General features: G+C 40.3%; 1 protein-coding gene across 1 annotated transcript in view; it reads right to left on the bottom strand.

Annotated features, from left to right (window-relative positions):
• The window catches only part of LOC140485955 (cilia- and flagella-associated protein 44), a 226664-nt gene that overhangs the window by 12446 nt on the left and 197398 nt on the right, over nt 1-16820 (bottom strand). The window contains exons 28-30 of the mRNA XM_072584397.1: nt 13924-14119; nt 7486-7593; nt 2208-2338 (exon numbers count right to left, since the gene is read on the bottom strand). Of these exons, the coding sequence (XP_072440498.1) occupies nt 2208-2338; nt 7486-7593; nt 13924-14119 (435 nt within the window). The remainder of the gene's footprint in view (nt 1-2207; nt 2339-7485; nt 7594-13923; nt 14120-16820) is intronic.

Genomic DNA, 16820 nt, shown 5'->3' with positions numbered 1-16820 from the left:
ATAAGCACATAATGTTGCAGATTTAATTATAATAGACTTGTTTTATTGTTGAGGAGGAGAAACGAAGGTAGAATATAGTAACAGAAACTGATTGAAAATTTAGTAAGTCTAGCTGCTTCTGTGGAGAGAAAGCATAGCTGACATCTTAAGGCCAGTGACCCTTGAACTAATAGTAGCTACAAAAAGGCTATATAGATGTTGATGACAAGGGGTGGAGGGAGAAAAGAGTGTTTGGATAGATTTGGAGGGAGCCCAGAGAGAGAGAGAAGAACAGTTCGGCTGACTAAATGATAGACAATAATATACCAGAAAAGCCAATATTGGGGACAATGAAGGTGAAAATGGGTTGACTGTGCTCAAAGCAGCCCATGTCATGACAGTGTCTGGGGTGTGGGAGTGGGTAAAGGAAATAGAAGATGTTCAGATTCTAAAATTATTGAACTCGACGTTGAGCACCGAAGGCAGCAAATTCCCATGTGGAAAATGAGATCTGGGACGATCACTAAATTACTCATCTATTTTACTACCATCTCCCCTTCTCAGGAGTACTGCTTTATAAATTATATCTTCATCCAAAGATTTCTACAGAACTGGTATTTTACCCAGGATCTTAGTTATTCATTTCCTCAACCTACTTTGCACCTTCAATGATTTGTTCACATTTACATCCAGGCCCCTCTACCCTTGAATATCCTTTAGGATTGTACTCTTTATTTTATTTTATACTAGCTCTCCCCATTATTCCTAACAAAATGAATAACTTCACACTCCTGTCCATTAAATTTCATCTGTGACATGTCCACCCATTCCACCAACTTTTGAAAACAATCACTATCTTCCTCACAGTTCAAACTACTCTAAGTTTTGTGTTATCTGTAAATTATTTCCTGTGCACCTAAATCTAAGTTATTTATATATATGTCAAGAGACACAGTAGGGAAGCAACCAGTTGGAGAACAATTCGTCATTATTCACAACTTCCCATCAGTAAGCCCATCCGTATCCATGTGGCACTACCCCTTTTAAACCAACGAGCTTTGTTTTTCCTAGCAAGTTAATTATGAGGCACTTTATCAAAAGCCATTTTAAAGACAATCTAACCATCACCCTTTGACGTTCAACGGCATCACCATCTCTGAATCACCAACTAGCAACATCCTGAGGCTACCATTAACCAGAAACTCAACTGGACCAGCTATATAAATATTGTAGTTACAACAGCAGGTTAGAATCTTGGAGTTTTGTGACAAGTAATTCACTTCGGATCCCCCAAACCTGTTCACCCTCATGGTACAAGTCAGGAGTATGACTTGCCATGATGAGTGCAGCTACATTACTGAAGAGCTGAACACCATTTGAACAAAATAGCCCACTTGACTGGCATCCTATCTATTACCTTCAGCACTGATGTACAGCAGCAGCAGCAGCATATACCATCTACAAGATGAACTAAATGATGCAAGTCAAAACAGACATGGTGTTAATGGGTTTTCAGGTAAGTAGCCACAAATGGGTGGCACGATGGCCGAGAGTTTAACACTGCTGCCTCACAGTGAGGACCAGGTTCGATTCCAACCTCAGGGGACTGTCTGTGTGGAGTTTGCATGTTCTACCCATGTCTGCGTAGGTTTCCTCTGGGTGGTCCAGTTTCCTCCCACAATCCAAAGATGTGCAGGTTAGGTGAATTAGCCATGCTAAATTGCCCATAGTGTTCAGGGATGTGTAGGTTTAGATGTATTAGTCAGGGGAAATGTAAAGTAATTGTGTAGAGGAATGTGTCTGGGTGAGATACCCTTCAGAGGGTTGGTGTGGACTTGTTGGGCAAAATGGCCTGTTTCCACTCTGGAAGGATTCTATGATAAACAGTGGAGTTATTCATTCAACTCCACAAATGATTATATCCCGAAGTAAAAATTATTACCAATAATATTTTCCTATTGGCCCTTTGCTGCTTCCATTGCAATTTATTCCACTGCTATTTGACCAAATAAGCTATATATTCCAAAAGCAAAACTCCATGGACACTGAAAATCTGAACTAGAAACAAAGTGCTACACAAACTCAGCTTTGGCAGCATCAGTGCAGAGAGAAACAGTTAACATTTTGAGTCTGACTGTACTGTGGAACTAGCTTTATATTCCTGCTGTGAGAAAGGTTACTTTAAGCGTAGTTTTTTTTCAAATTGCAGAGAAACAGGAATCACAAACCTTCTTAGCAATCATGTCATATTCTTTCTTTATTAATTCCACTGTTTTTTTCTCTTCAGCCAAGGCTTCCTCAATATCCAATCGTTTTTCTCGAAGTTGAAGGGTGTTTTCAAATAGTGCTGGGTCACAAGCTGTGTAAACAAAACATAAACCAAATTTATCACAACGGCACAATGATAGCTAATTGCCTCAAAGGAACCCCACTCTCTCCCCACAGCTTGTATCAATCCCAAACTAATTCCATTCTCTCTCCATAGCCATGTATCAGTCACAAACAACTCAGGAAGCTACACTCTCTTCCCATAAACTTGTATCGATATGAAACTAATTCCAATGTCCCACTGTCCCCAAAGCCTTGTATCAATCCTAAACTAATCCCACTGCCCTGCTCTCTGTCCATAGTCCTGTATCAATCCCAAACTAATCCCACTGCCTATATTTCTCAATCTGTGACTCATTTCCCTTAAAAGATGTCCTGGTCTTTGCTTAAACCACACTCATGTTCTATTATTCCTCAGCATAAATGTCTTTTTCTTGGTCATACTCCTCATTCTCTGAGCAGTAATTTCAGATTGGTGACTTTGAACTGGAGTAAATAGGTAAAAACAATGACTGCAGATGCTGTATTCCTGATGAAGGGCTTTTGCCCGAAACGTCGATTTTACTGCTCCTTGGATGCTGCCTAAACTCCAGTACCACTCTAATCTAGACACTGAAGTAAATAGTCTTCCCCTGTCCATAATATCAAAACTCTGCATCCTTTTATAAACCTCTTAAATCACTTCTTAGCTTCCCCCTTTACTATGGCCTGATCAGTTACTTGTGAAACTACGTAGAACATGACTTCTTCATTCTTATCCTCAATGTTTGCTTTCTGTCATTTTGAAGCTTATAACAAAGAACATTACAGCACAGGAACAGATCCTTCAGCCTTCTAAACCTGCATTAATCCAGATCCTCTATCAATACCTGCTGCCTATTTTCTAAGGGTCTGTTTTCCTTTGCGCCCTGCCCATCCATGTAACTGTCTAAATACATCTTAAATGACACTATCATCCCTGCCTCTGCCACCTCCGCTGTCAATGCATTCCAGGCACTCATCACCTTTTGTGGGAAGAACTTTTCACGCATATCTCATCTAAACTTTTGCACTCTCACTTTGAACTCATGACCCTGTAGTAATTGTGTCCCCCCACTCTGGAAAAAGTTTCTTGCTAGCACCCTACATACCAGGCAACATCCTAGTGAACCTCCTCTGCACCCTCTTCAAAGCATCCACATCCTTTTGGTAATGTGGCAACCAGAACTGTACTCAGTATTCCAAATGTGGCCGAACCAAAGTCTTATACAACTGTAACATGACCTGCCAACTCTTGTACTCAATTTCCTGTCCAGTGAAGAACAGCATGCCATATGCCTTGTTGACCACTCTACAGACCTGTGTTGCCACCTTCAGGGAGCAATGGACCTGAACATCCAGATCTCTCTGTACATCAATGGTCCCCAGTATTTTTCCATCTACAGTATAGTTTGCTCTGGAATTGTATCTTCCAAAATACATCACCTCGCATTTGTCCGGATTAAACTCCATCTGCCATTTCTCTGTCCAACTATCCAATATATCTATATTCTGCTGCATTCTCTGACAGTCCCCTTCACTATCTCTGCTACTCCACCAATCTTAGTTTCATCTGCAAATTTGCTTATGAGGCAATCTACACCTTCCTCCAGATTATTTATGTTTATCACAAACAATAGTGGTCCCAGCACAGATCCCTGTGGGACACCACTGGGCATAGGTCTCCATTTTGAGAAGCTCCCTTCCACTACTACTCTCTGTCTCTTATTGCCTCACCAGTTCTCTATCCATTCAGCTAGAACACTCTGGACCCCATGCAACTTCACCTTCTTCATCAACCTATCATGGGGAAATCTTATCAAACACCTGACTGAAGTCCATGTATGTGACATCTACATCCCTTCCCTCATCAACCAACTCTGTCACCTCTTCAAAGAATTCTATTAGGTTTGTAAGATGTGACCTTCCCTGCACAAAACCATGCTGCCTATCACTGATAAGCCCATTTTCTTCCAAATGAGTATATATCCTATCCCTCAGTATCTTCTCCAGTAGCTTCCCTACCACTGCCGTCAGGCTCACAGGTCTGCAATTACCTGGATTATCCCTGCTACCCTTCTTAAGCAAGGGGACATGATTAGCAATTCTCCAGTCCTTTAAGATCTCCCCCATTTTCAAGGATGCTGCAAAGAAATCTGTTAAAGCCCCAGCTATTTCCTCTCTAACTTCCTTCAATAACCTGGGATCGATCCCATCCGGACCTGGGGACTTGTCCACCTTAATGACTTTTAGAATACACAACACCTCCTCCCTCCTTATGCTGACTTGTCCTAGAGTAATCAAACATCTATCCCTAACCTCAGTGTCCGCCATGTCCCTCTCCTCGGTGAATACTGATGTGAAGTACTCATTAAGAATCTCACCCATTTTCTCTGACTCCATGTATAACTTTCCTCCTTTGTCCTTGAGTGGGCCAACCCTTTTCCTAGTAATCCTCTTGCTCCTTATATATGAAGAAAAGGCTTTGGGGTTTTCCTTAACCCTGCTCGCTAAGGGTCTCATGACCCCTTTTAGCCCTCTTAATTCCTCCTTTCAGATTGGTCCTACGTTCCCAATATTCTTCCAAAGCTTCGTCTGTCTTCAGTTACCTAGACCTTATGTACACATCCTTTTTCCTCTTAGCTAGTTTTAGAATTTCACCTGTTAGCCATGGTTCCCTAACCTTGCCATTTCTATCCCTCATTTTCACAGGAACATATCTCTCCTGAACTCTAATCAACCTCTCTTTAAAAGCCTCCCACATGTCAAATGTGGATTTACCCTAACACAGCTGCTCCCAATCTACATTCTCCAGCTCCTGCCAAATTTTGGTACAGTTGGCCTTCCCCCAGTTTAACGCTCTTCCTGCAGGACCACGCTCGTCTTTGTCCATGAGTATTCTAAAACTTTGGGAATAGTGATCACAATTCCATAAGCAATTCCCCAGTGAAACTTAACCACTTGGCCGGGCCCATTCCCTAACTTCACGTCCAGTATGGCCCCTTCCCGAGTTGGACTACTTACATACTGCTCTAGAAAACCCACCTGGATGCTCCTTACAAATTGTGCTTCATCGAGACCTCGAACACCAAATGAATCCCAGTCAATGTTGGGAAAATTAAAATCTATCACCACCACCCTGTTGTTCCTACATCTTTCTATGATCTCTCTACATATTTATTGGGAGGCCTGTAGTACAGCCCCAACATTGTTACTGCACCCTTCCTATTTCTGAGCTCTGCCCATATTACCTCACTGTTTGAGTCCTCCATAGTGCCCTCCTTCAGCACAGCTGTGATATCTTCTCAAGGCAGTAATGCAACTCCTCCACCCCTTTTACCTCCTTCTCTATCCCGCCTGAAGCACTGATATCCTGAGATATATATAGTTGCCAATCATGCCTTTCCCTCAAACAAGGCTCAGGGCTTAGATTAGTACCTGGGAATATGATGTTATTGCTATTAATAAGTTTATCTGCCTTACCTACTATACCTGTTGCATTACAACAAATGCACCTCAGACCATCAGTCCCTCAGCATTCGTCCTCTGCCACTTGCCTACTCTTCCCCTTAGTCACACTGACATCATTATTTAGTTCCTTACAGGCTTTAGTTACTACCTCCTTCCTGTCCACTAACCTCCTCATTTGGTTCCATCCCCCTGCCACATTAGTTTAAACCCTCCCCAACAGCGTTGGCAAAAGCACCTCCAAGGACATTGGTTCCAGTCCGGCCCAGGTGTATACCATCCAATTTGTAATAGTCCCACCTCCCCTAGAACTGGTCCCAATGTCCCAAAAATCTGAATCCCTCCCTCCTGCACCATCTCTCAAGCCACATATTCATCTTGTATATTCTATCATTCCACTCTGACAAGCACGTGGCACTGGTAGCAATCCTGAGATTACTACCTCTGAGGTCCTACTTTTTAACTTGGTTCCTAACTCCCTAAATTCTTCGGGTAGGACCTCGCCTCATTTTTTTACCTATATCATTGGTGCCTACATGCACCACGACAACTGGCTGTTCGCCCTCCCCCTTGAGAATTTTCTGCAGTCGATCTGAGACATCCCGGACCCGTGCACTTGGGAGGCAACATACCATTCGGGAGTCTCATTTTTGACCACAGAAATCGCTATCTACTCCCCTTACAATTGAATCCCCTATAACTATAACCCTTCCACTTTTATTCCTATCCTTTGGAACAGCAGGGCCAGCCATGGTGCCATGAATTTAGCTATTACTGCCCTCCCCTGGTGAGCCATCTCCCCCAACAGTATCCAAAATGGTATACCTGTTTTGGAGAGAGATGACCGCAGGGGACGCCTACACTGTCTTCCTGCTCTTTCTCTGCCTTTTGGTCCCTTTCTCCCGCAATAATCCTAACCTGCGGTGTGACCAATCCACTAAACGTGCTATCCACGGCCCCCTCAGCATCGCGTATGCTCTAGAGTGAGTCCATCCGCAGCTCCAGAACTGTCGTGCGTTCTAACAAGAGCTGCAACTGGACACACTTCTTGCATGTCAAAGAGCCAGGGACATCAGCTGTGTGCTGTAGTCAGCCACTTCCTAAGCTTCTCACTCCATTTATTTGTGTGTTTGATATCATTTGACAATTCCCCTCTTACTTTCAATCTAGGCACGTTTATATTCATCCACTGAATTGTCTTTTAATTTGAAACCCACTGTTTCTTCCAAAAGCCTTGATTTGGATTTTTACTGGTTTTTCTTGTGAATTTGGACTGCTGAATCTGAGCATATGCAGTGTGCTTAATTTCTCAGGAAATTCAAATGTGCAGTAAAATCCATACGTGCAGTTCTTGGAACAATGACAATGTGTATGTAAAGGTGAGCAAGTGGACATGTAGAAACAGGGGCAAAAGAAATGACTATAAATTACAGATCTGCTGTGGCTTCTGGTAAGTTGTATTAACATCAGAAATGATACTAAAGAGGGAGAAAGAGGCTGGTATCAGAATGACAGTTGTGGCTGTGTGAGAAAACAGAAAGGAAGATGTAAAATTATATGGTATATTAGGAATCTCCTGTGGATGAAATAAGATGATATATAAATACACATTCTTTCTTATGTCCAATTATTTAAATAAAATGTTTTTACTGATTTTGTCAGTGATAGTTTAGACCAAGACACTAATCTTACTCTCTGGACAAGCAGAGTCATCCACGCCACCATCATCAGAATCTGATTCATCCTCATCACTGTACCCAAAGTCCTCATCCGATTCTTCATCACTCTCTTCATCTGATTCTGTAGATGAAAAATCATATCAGACTAATGTAATAGTGGCTTCACAATTACTACCATCACTGTCAATAGTAATATGTAAGAGCTCAGTGTGCAGTTAGTGTAAAAATCTGCAGGCTGTACTGAATCTAAGAATACTAGAAAATCTAAGTTAACTCAGTCACATTAGGGGCATTTAAACAGTCCTTGGATAAGCTAAGATGATGATGGGATAGTGTAAGGCTTAGATTAGTTCACAGGTTGACGCAACATCAAGGGCCAAAGGGCCTGTTCTGCGCTGCATTGTTCTATGTTCTAATACTTAGATAGCTTATCTGTGCTCTACCAACAAGACCAAAAAGGGTTGCAATGTTTTGGCAATAACATCACAGAGTCAGACGCAGAGGTAGAAATATGCAAATTAAGGAATTCTGTAACAAACATGGAATAGTTGTGGGATATTTCACTTTCCTTTATGATAAATGAGACTAAATTATAAAGGACTGAAGGCACAGCTGGCTGGAATGGACTGGGAATGGGGTTTAGCAGCAAAAACAGTTGAGCAACAGCGACAGACATTTAAGAAAATAGTTTGTGTTTCACAGCAAAGACATATCCCAGTGAGGGAGAAGGATTCCAGGAAAGGGATAAGCTAACCGTGGTTAACCAGGGAAGTTAAGGAAAAATAACATACAATATAGCAAAGATTAGTGGTAAGCTATAAAATTAGTAAAGTTTAAAAAAAACTAACAAAAGATTACTAAAAAAAATGAAGAAGATAAGCTTTGAGGGTAAACTTACAAGTAACATCAAGGCAGACAGCAAAAGCTTCTTGAAATATATAAAAAGGAAGAGAGAGGAAACAGTGAATATATGCCTCTTGGAGAATATGGCTGTGGAAACAATAATGAGGAACCAGGAAATGGCACAGAAGGTGAATAAATACTTTGAATAAGTCTTCACAGTATAAGATATGAATAGCATTCCAAAATTACTAAATAATCAAGGGGTGAAGAAGGAGAAGAAATAAATACAATAACTACAGAACAAGTGCTAGGGAAAATAACAGGACTGAAGACAATAATCCCCTAGATCTGACAGGATGCACCTTAGAACATTGAAGGAAGTAGCGCAGAGATAATGGATGCACTGGTAGCAATCGTCCAATAATCTTTAGATTCTGGAAATGGATTGGAAAATGGCAAATGTAACACTCTTATTAAAAAAGGTAAAATTACAAAAAACAGATAACTATTGAGCAGTTAGTTTAATGTCTGTTACAGTCTACCATGAAGGATCAAATAGTGGAACATTTGAAGTATATTATAAGATCAAGCAGAGCAAGTATGGCTCCGTGAAGGGGAAATCATACCTAACAGATTTATTAGTTCATTGAAAGTTAACAAGTAGATAGATAAAGGGGAAGCAGTGAATGTAATATATTCATATTTTCAGAAGACATTTGATAAGGCACCATAGAGCTGTACAGCATGGAAACAGATCCTTTGGTTCAACTGCTCCATGCCAACCAGATATCCTAAATTAATCTAGTCCCATTTCCCAACATTTGCCATATCCCCCAAACACTTCCTATTAATATTCCCATCCAGATGCCTTTTAAATATTGCAATTGTACCAGCCTCCACCACTTCCTCTGGCAGCTCATTCCATACACACACCACCCTCTGTATGAAAACAGTGCTCCTTAGGTCCCTTTTAAACCTTTCCCTTCTCACCTTAAACCTATGTCCTATTCATGCCCCTCATGATTTTATAAACCTCTATAAGGTCACCTCTCAGCCTCCAATGCTCCAGGGAAAATAGCCCAGTCTATTTAGTCTCTCCCTGTAGCTCAAACCCTCCAACCCTTGCAACATCCTTGTAAACTTTACCTGAACCCTTTCATGTTTCACAACATCCTTCATGTAGCAGAGAGACCAGAACTGAATGCAGTATTCCAAAAACAGCCTAACCACCATCCTGTACAGCCACATGACATCCCAACTCCTATACCCAATGCACTGACCAATAAAAGCAAGCATATCAATTGCCTTCTTCACTAGCCTATCTACCTGCGACTCCACTTTCACGGAACTATGAATCAGTACTCCACGGTCTCTGTGTTCATCAACACTCCCCAGAACTTATATACTTAATGATAAAGTCCTGCCCCGATTTGCCTTTCCAAAATGCAGCACCTCACATTTATCTAAATTAAATTCCATCTGCCACTCCTCAGCCCATTGGTCCATCTGATCAAGATCCCGTTATACTCTGAGGTAACTTCTTTGTTGTCCACTACACCTCCAATTTTGGGGTCATCTGCAAACTTACTAACCATATCTCCTATGTTCACATCTAAAACATTTATATAAATGACAAAAAGCAGTGAATCCAGTATTTAATCTTGTGACACACCGCTGATCAAAGGCCTCCAGTCTGAAAAGCAACCTTCCACCATCACCCTCTGTCTCCTACCTTCCAGCCAGTTCTGTATCTAAATAGCTTGTTCTCCATGTATTCCACCTGATCTAACCTTGTTAACCAGTCTACCATATGGAACTTTGTCGAATGCCTTCCTGAAGCCCATTTAGATCATGTCCATTGCTCTGCCCTTAACAATCCTCTTTGTTACCTTAAAAAACTCAATCAAATTAGTGAGACATGATTTCCTACGTGCAAAGCCATGCTGACTATCCCTAATCATTCCCTACTTTTCCAAATACATGTAAATCTTGTCCCTCAGGAACCGCTCCAACAACTCGCCCACAACGATGTCAGGCTCACTAGTCTATACTTCCCTGGCTTTTCCTTACAAACTTTTTAAAATAGTGATACCACGTTAGCCAACCTCCAGTCTTCCAGCATCTCACCTGTGGCTATCAATGATACAAATATCTCAGCAATGGGCCCAACAAACACTTCCCTAGCGTCCCAGAAGGCACACCTGATCAAATCCCAGGGATTTATCCACCCTTATGCATCTTATGATGTCCAGCACCTCCTCCTTGTCTGCAATATGGATATTTTTCAAGTTGTCGCTATTTATTTCCTCATGTTCCCTAGCTTCCATACCTTCTCCACAGTAAACACTGATGCATAACACTCACAGACACATTAGTTTACTTTATAACATAAGAACCCACAGTGTTGAGGTAGTATATTAGCATGAATGAAGGATTAGCTAACTAATAGAAGATTGAGCATTAGGATATGGGGGCATTTTCAGGATGGCAACCTTTTGGAATTATTTACAGTATATATATTTGTGATTTGCAATAGTACATTCATTTTCTTTATCCAAGTTTGGACATGACACAAAAATAGATGGGAAGGCAATTGGTGAGGACGGCACAAAGAGTCTGCAGAAGGATATAGCCAGGTTAAATGAAACTTCAAATGTATACATCACAAAAAGCTAGTAAGTAATAGGAAAGGCAAATGGAATGTTGGCCTTTATTTCAAAGGGAATGGAGTATAGAAATAGAGAAATCTTGCTAAAACTATACAAAGCACTTGTCAGACCATAGCTGGAATATGTGAACAATTTTGAGCCCTTTATCTAAGGAAAGATATACTGACATTGAGACAATCCAGAGAAGGTTCACTAGGTTAATACCAAATATGGAAGGATGGTTGAGGAGAGGTTGAGTTGATTGGACCTGTACACATTTGAGTTTAGAAGAATAAAAGGTGAACTTATTGGAACATATATGATTTTTAGGGGAATGGATAAGGTACTTATTCCCCTTGTGGGAGAATCTCGGATCAAAGTACATAATCTCACAATAAGGGTCACTTAATTAAACAGAGAAGAGCAGGAATTTCTTCTGTCAGAATGTCGTGAATCTGTGGAAGTTTTTACTATCAAAGCTGGGTCATGAATAATATTCAAGGTTGAGATAGATAAATTTTTAATTAGTAAGGGAACCAAAGGTTATGGGGGAAAGGTAGGAAAGTGGAGTTGAGGATTATTAGATCAACTATGATATCACTGAATGGCAGAGCAGACACGATGAGCTGAATGATCTCCTTCTGCTCCCATGTCCTGTAGTGTTCATTTGTCAGAAGAGGTAATTAAATGGGATAAAGGAATGGAGATCTGATAATGCATACAGGTCTGCTTTGCAACCTAATATATAAAATGTTCAAATAGGGAAGACTATTGGACCTAGTAATAGAGAATGGATCAGAAGAAGTAATAGTGACAATCAGGTAATAGTAACGATCACATAATATACTATAAGGTGTTAGTAGAGAGGGACATAGTTTAATAGATTGAAGAAAATCTAATTTTGAGTGCCTGAGAATACAGCTTGGGAAAATAATGTGAGCAATTATATCGGGAGACAACAAAGTGGAACTACAATAGGAAATACTTGGAACAGTATTCAATAGCATGCAAGAAAATAATATTTTGCTAAAGAACAAAGTAAACACTTGTGAAACTCCATGGATGAATAAAGCAACATTTGAGGGTGAGGAAAAAGGTATTCACTAAGTAATTAGATGGCAGAGGAGTGTTGGATAGGAGACAATATTAAGAGATAAGGAGAGTAGTTATATCAGATGGCAAAGATGAACTTTGAAAACAAATTATCAAGAAACATAAAACAAATTAGTAAAGTTTACAAGCTCATAAATACTTTACAAAGGTTACGATGGGATTAAGACCATTAAGGGATGATGGTCATATGCTATAGTTTACTTAGGGAGTCTGAAGTAATGGGCAGAGCCTCCAATTTTCTTTTCATCAATCATTGACCAGAAATCTCTACAACTCTTATGCCCAATGACTGGCTTGATCTTCCAACTTTTTGGTGAAATTGAAACACAGAGTTTCTGGCTTAAAGGCAGGGGAACTATGCACTGTACCATAGGAGCACCTAATAAAGGAAAGAAAGGCGAACACTTAGAGTAATGATCGTGGGATGGCGGAAATATAAGTAATTTCTTTTTTGGTAATTACTAGAGAGATAGAATAAATAGATATGACATTGAATGATGATATGAGCAATGAGAAAATTGCTCTTAAAACGGGATATATTGAATCAACTGTTCAAAACTCAAAAATGACAAGATGCCAGATCCAGATGAATTGTATCCACCTATTTCAAAGGAATATGGGGGAGAGATAGCATGGGTATTGTACCATGTACTTAATATCTCATCAGAAAAAGGGTATAGAAGGTAATGAATGAAGTTCCTATAGTAAAGATTGGGGCATTGAACATGACCAGGGAATCATAGATTAGTCAGTTTTACACTGATGATGGAAAAATAATGCTGTCTTTCAAAAAGTATAAACGTCCACCATCTTCATACATTTACAGGCATATTGATCAAAGTGTGACAGCAATGAACCTTAGTAAGACCACATTTAGAGTACTGTGGACAGTTCTGGTTATCTTATTGCACAGAAGACAAAGACTCCCAGGAGAGAGTACAGAGAAGACTTAAAAGTTGATACCAGAAATGTGTGAAAATCATATCAGGAAGAGACTGGCAGGCTGAGTCTCTAACCTCGGGAGAAAGAATAATTGCTTGTCAACCCATAGAGCTCTTCAAAATAATTAATGATTTTAATGGAATGGACACATGAAAAATGTTGCACCTGTGGGGAAAGAGGATAACTAAACACTACCAAGAAATCCAATAGGGAATTCAGAAACCTTTTTACCCACAGAATGGTGAGAATGTCGAACTTGGAACCCCAGGGAACAGTTAAAGAACACAGTAAAGAAGCATTTAAGTGAAAGCTAAACAAGTATGTAAAAGTATAATTGGAACAAAGGGTCATGATGATAGATTCTGATGTGTAAATATGGAAAAAAGGTCTCATGGAGCATAAATACCAGTATGGATTGGTTGGACCAAATGGGCTGTTTCTGTGCCATAAATCTTATGTAATCTAATGTGAAAACACCAGGACTTGAATATTAGTGTCAACCTTTTACTATTGCCATATGAAATCCTGTATTATTTCACTGGTTCTGTTTTGCGAGCACCATCACCAATCCCTCATTGATTTCTCAATGTACTGCTCTCACAACCAATCTTATACACACTCCTCCTAATCTAATGCAATGTAATGCAAGGATGTCCAAAATAAAGAGTTGAATGACTGTCACACACTTATTAAGTAATTATAAAAACTTCATAAGTGGTTAGTGTTTTACTGTGGTTATCATAAAGCAGAAATCATCTACTTTTAGTTGTCGTGGAAGCTTTCAGTCTTCCATTCATCTGTAATCCAAATTAAAACTCAGATTTAAGGGAATATTCCTTAAAAGCGTTGAAGGAAAATATGTGAATGAATTTATCACGGTTCCGGGTCTCATTCAGTGCACAGACCTGATGTGACTTTTGCTTCGTTCTTTTTTTTACGTTTGATTTTCTTCTTGAAGACTTTCATCAGAAAATCAGCATGTTTGTTGTTTTCACCCAGGGATATCAGGAAGGTGGCATGAAGTGCCTTCTCTTTCTCTTGGAGTTTGACTACTTCACGTTTCTTGGTCTCTAACTGCTGCAAACATTCCTCTGATTTAATCTGTAATAGAAAGTACTACAGTTTCTGCCAGAGTAAAAGAGCAAAAGTTTGATTCTAAAGTATAAAATTGGCTAAGTCTGGTACAAAAATGACCACAAACAACATTCAACTTAAAGAGAACCTACATTCATCTAGTGGCTCCCCACATTTGAAGTCTCAAAGTGTTTGGGTGAAGCTAAGAAAGGGGCAGCAGACATTGCTGGGAATGTTTATAAGCCAGCAAATAGCACTGGTTCTGTTAGGCACAGTATAAACCTAAGCAACTCAATGCTGTTGGAGATGAATTCTGAGGAATGTGTATAAGATTGATTGCTAGAGCAGTACATTGAGAAACCAATGAGGGATTGGGCCATGTTAAGTTTAGCATATGTTGGGCGAATTGTAGACGGAGGAATAATTGATAACTGCTGCAAATAATCTTTTGTGAAGTAGTGACCATAATGTGAAATAATTGTACATTAAATTTGGTAGTGATATTGCTCATTCTGACACTAATGGCTTAAACCTGAACATAGAAGACATATGAACATTGACCATTGAGTTCATCAAGCCTGCTCCACCATTTAATATGACCATTGCTGACTGAAAAATTCAATGCCTTTTACTGTCCACATAACTGTTTACACCATTGGTAATTTGAAGTCAGTCAATCTCAACTCAAGGATTGAACTTCCACAGCCAATGAGAGGAGAGAATTCCAAAGATTCCTCTGAGGTCAAAGTTGCATTGAGGTTTTTGGAGGGATTTCTACAAGGCCCATCTTACCAAACTCACCTCATTAATACCAACCCACCTATGCTAACTGTCATGTCCAATTCTGACGTTACTTTACCGTGCGCTAATTCCAGAGCAATTTGACACTCAGCGGATATCCCAGAATTCACCAGCATCCCTTGTGGCCATGTGATTTTTAAAAGCCTATTGTGTAATTGGCCAAATACTATCAATCATGACATATGGACTTGACAAGCAGGGGGAAATAGTTACACACTTTGTGGGCAGGAAATTAGAAATCCTGCTGCACTAGGTGGCACAGAGATGGGATTTTCGGATCTCCAGGATCAACAGTGAAGGCCACAACACCAGAACATGCCAGCTTAGGTTAAAACAGTCTCAGCTATCTATAGAAATACCCATCACTGTAGGAAGAAGCCTTTTCTCCTTTGCAGCATGCACCACTATCTTTTTGATACTTCACACTCACTCTATCTCTACTACAGTACCTACCTCCCATCAAGGCTCCAATTCTACGACTTTCACTATTAGCTTTCCTCTCTCGTTATTCCCCACTCCAAACCACCCCCTCCTGACATCACTAAGCCTACATGACTGTTCACTTGCTTGGGACAGCTTCCCACCTCTTCCAACAGTAAGTGCTATGACCTACTTTCACATTTCTTAATGCTTGCCTCTCTTTCATTCCCAGAGAACATCAATCCACAATAGGGCAGAAAGACTGAAGACAAGTGGTGTGTTGTGCAAAGTTCAGCTCCTCACCCCTTCTCCAGAGAACATACACAGACTGCCCCAAAGTAGCTGACTGACAGTGTCTAAGCTCCTGGACTGGTGTTAGAAGCTGTCCTTCACTTACTGTGCAAGCTCCCCTGACCGAAGACCCCTTTCCTTGACTAAGGCCTGCTGATAACCATAACAAGCTACCTGTCTTTGTGAATGCCCAAAATGGCATAGCAAGACAGCAGTAAAATGAGCCTGGTAACTCAGGCTGAGGGAGTAAAGTGCACAAGGCAAGGCAAGGAAGTTGTGAACACCCAGGCAGCTCAGAATAAATGAATGTTATGGCAGTGAATGAACAGCCCAAAGCTGCATCCCAGTCACTCTATAAGCTTGGTTTGTGTTCCTAATCAGACTGTGTCCTTTCTGCAGTATTAAAATAATAGTTAATGGTGCAGCACTGAAGTGCACAAGTGTCCTATAAGTGGATCAGGGATATGTCATGAAGGTTCTTAGAGGCTGACACACAAATCAGTTACCAATGTCTATGGACGTGGGTGTGCTTGTATCTGTGGAGCATATCCTGAGGTCATGCTCTTTGTCCAACATGGAGGCCCTTCAGAGCTGAGATTGCTAAGTATATGACCTGATTTCCATGTTGTGTTTACTCAATGTCTAATCTGTTTGGTGCATTTGGTAAGATAGGAACTTGAATATTAATAAAGTGGTTTAGATTGTTAACAGCCATCTAACAAGTAATAATTCCCCTTAAGTGGCAAATCACCACTGTCGAGGGAGAAAACACCTCCCTACTTCTCAAAAGTATAAAAGATGGATTGAGATGCTCCTGACAGTGAGAGGGGCCTGGCTGGATTTTTCGTCTGACTTTGCTCAATCATCACCATTGCCCATGTTATTTAGTCCTCTATAAGATTCCACCCATTACATTTGGTCCCTGTGCCCAAATCATTTAATACATTGTAAACAGTCGGGACCAAAGTACTATCCCTCTAGTCACAGCATGAACAAAGGAAGCTATAAAGTTATAAACAAATTGGCCATTGTGGATTGGGAACTAAAGGAGTTTATGGTAATCAGACAATATTTAAACAAGTATTACATAGTCGACAGCAAACATGCATTCCTCTTAGACCAAAACCCCAATAGGAAAGGTAAATCAACTGGGGATAACAAAAGTAAGTTAAAGGTCGTTATGATCAATGAAAGTGGCTTATAAGGTTGTCAGTGG

Source organism: Chiloscyllium punctatum, chromosome 15, assembly GCF_047496795.1.
Source record: "Chiloscyllium punctatum isolate Juve2018m chromosome 15, sChiPun1.3, whole genome shotgun sequence".
NCBI classification, from domain to species: Eukaryota; Metazoa; Chordata; class Chondrichthyes; order Orectolobiformes; family Hemiscylliidae; genus Chiloscyllium; species Chiloscyllium punctatum.
Note: the sequence above shows the minus strand (reverse complement) of the source record. Positions and strands in the feature narration are given on the sequence as shown.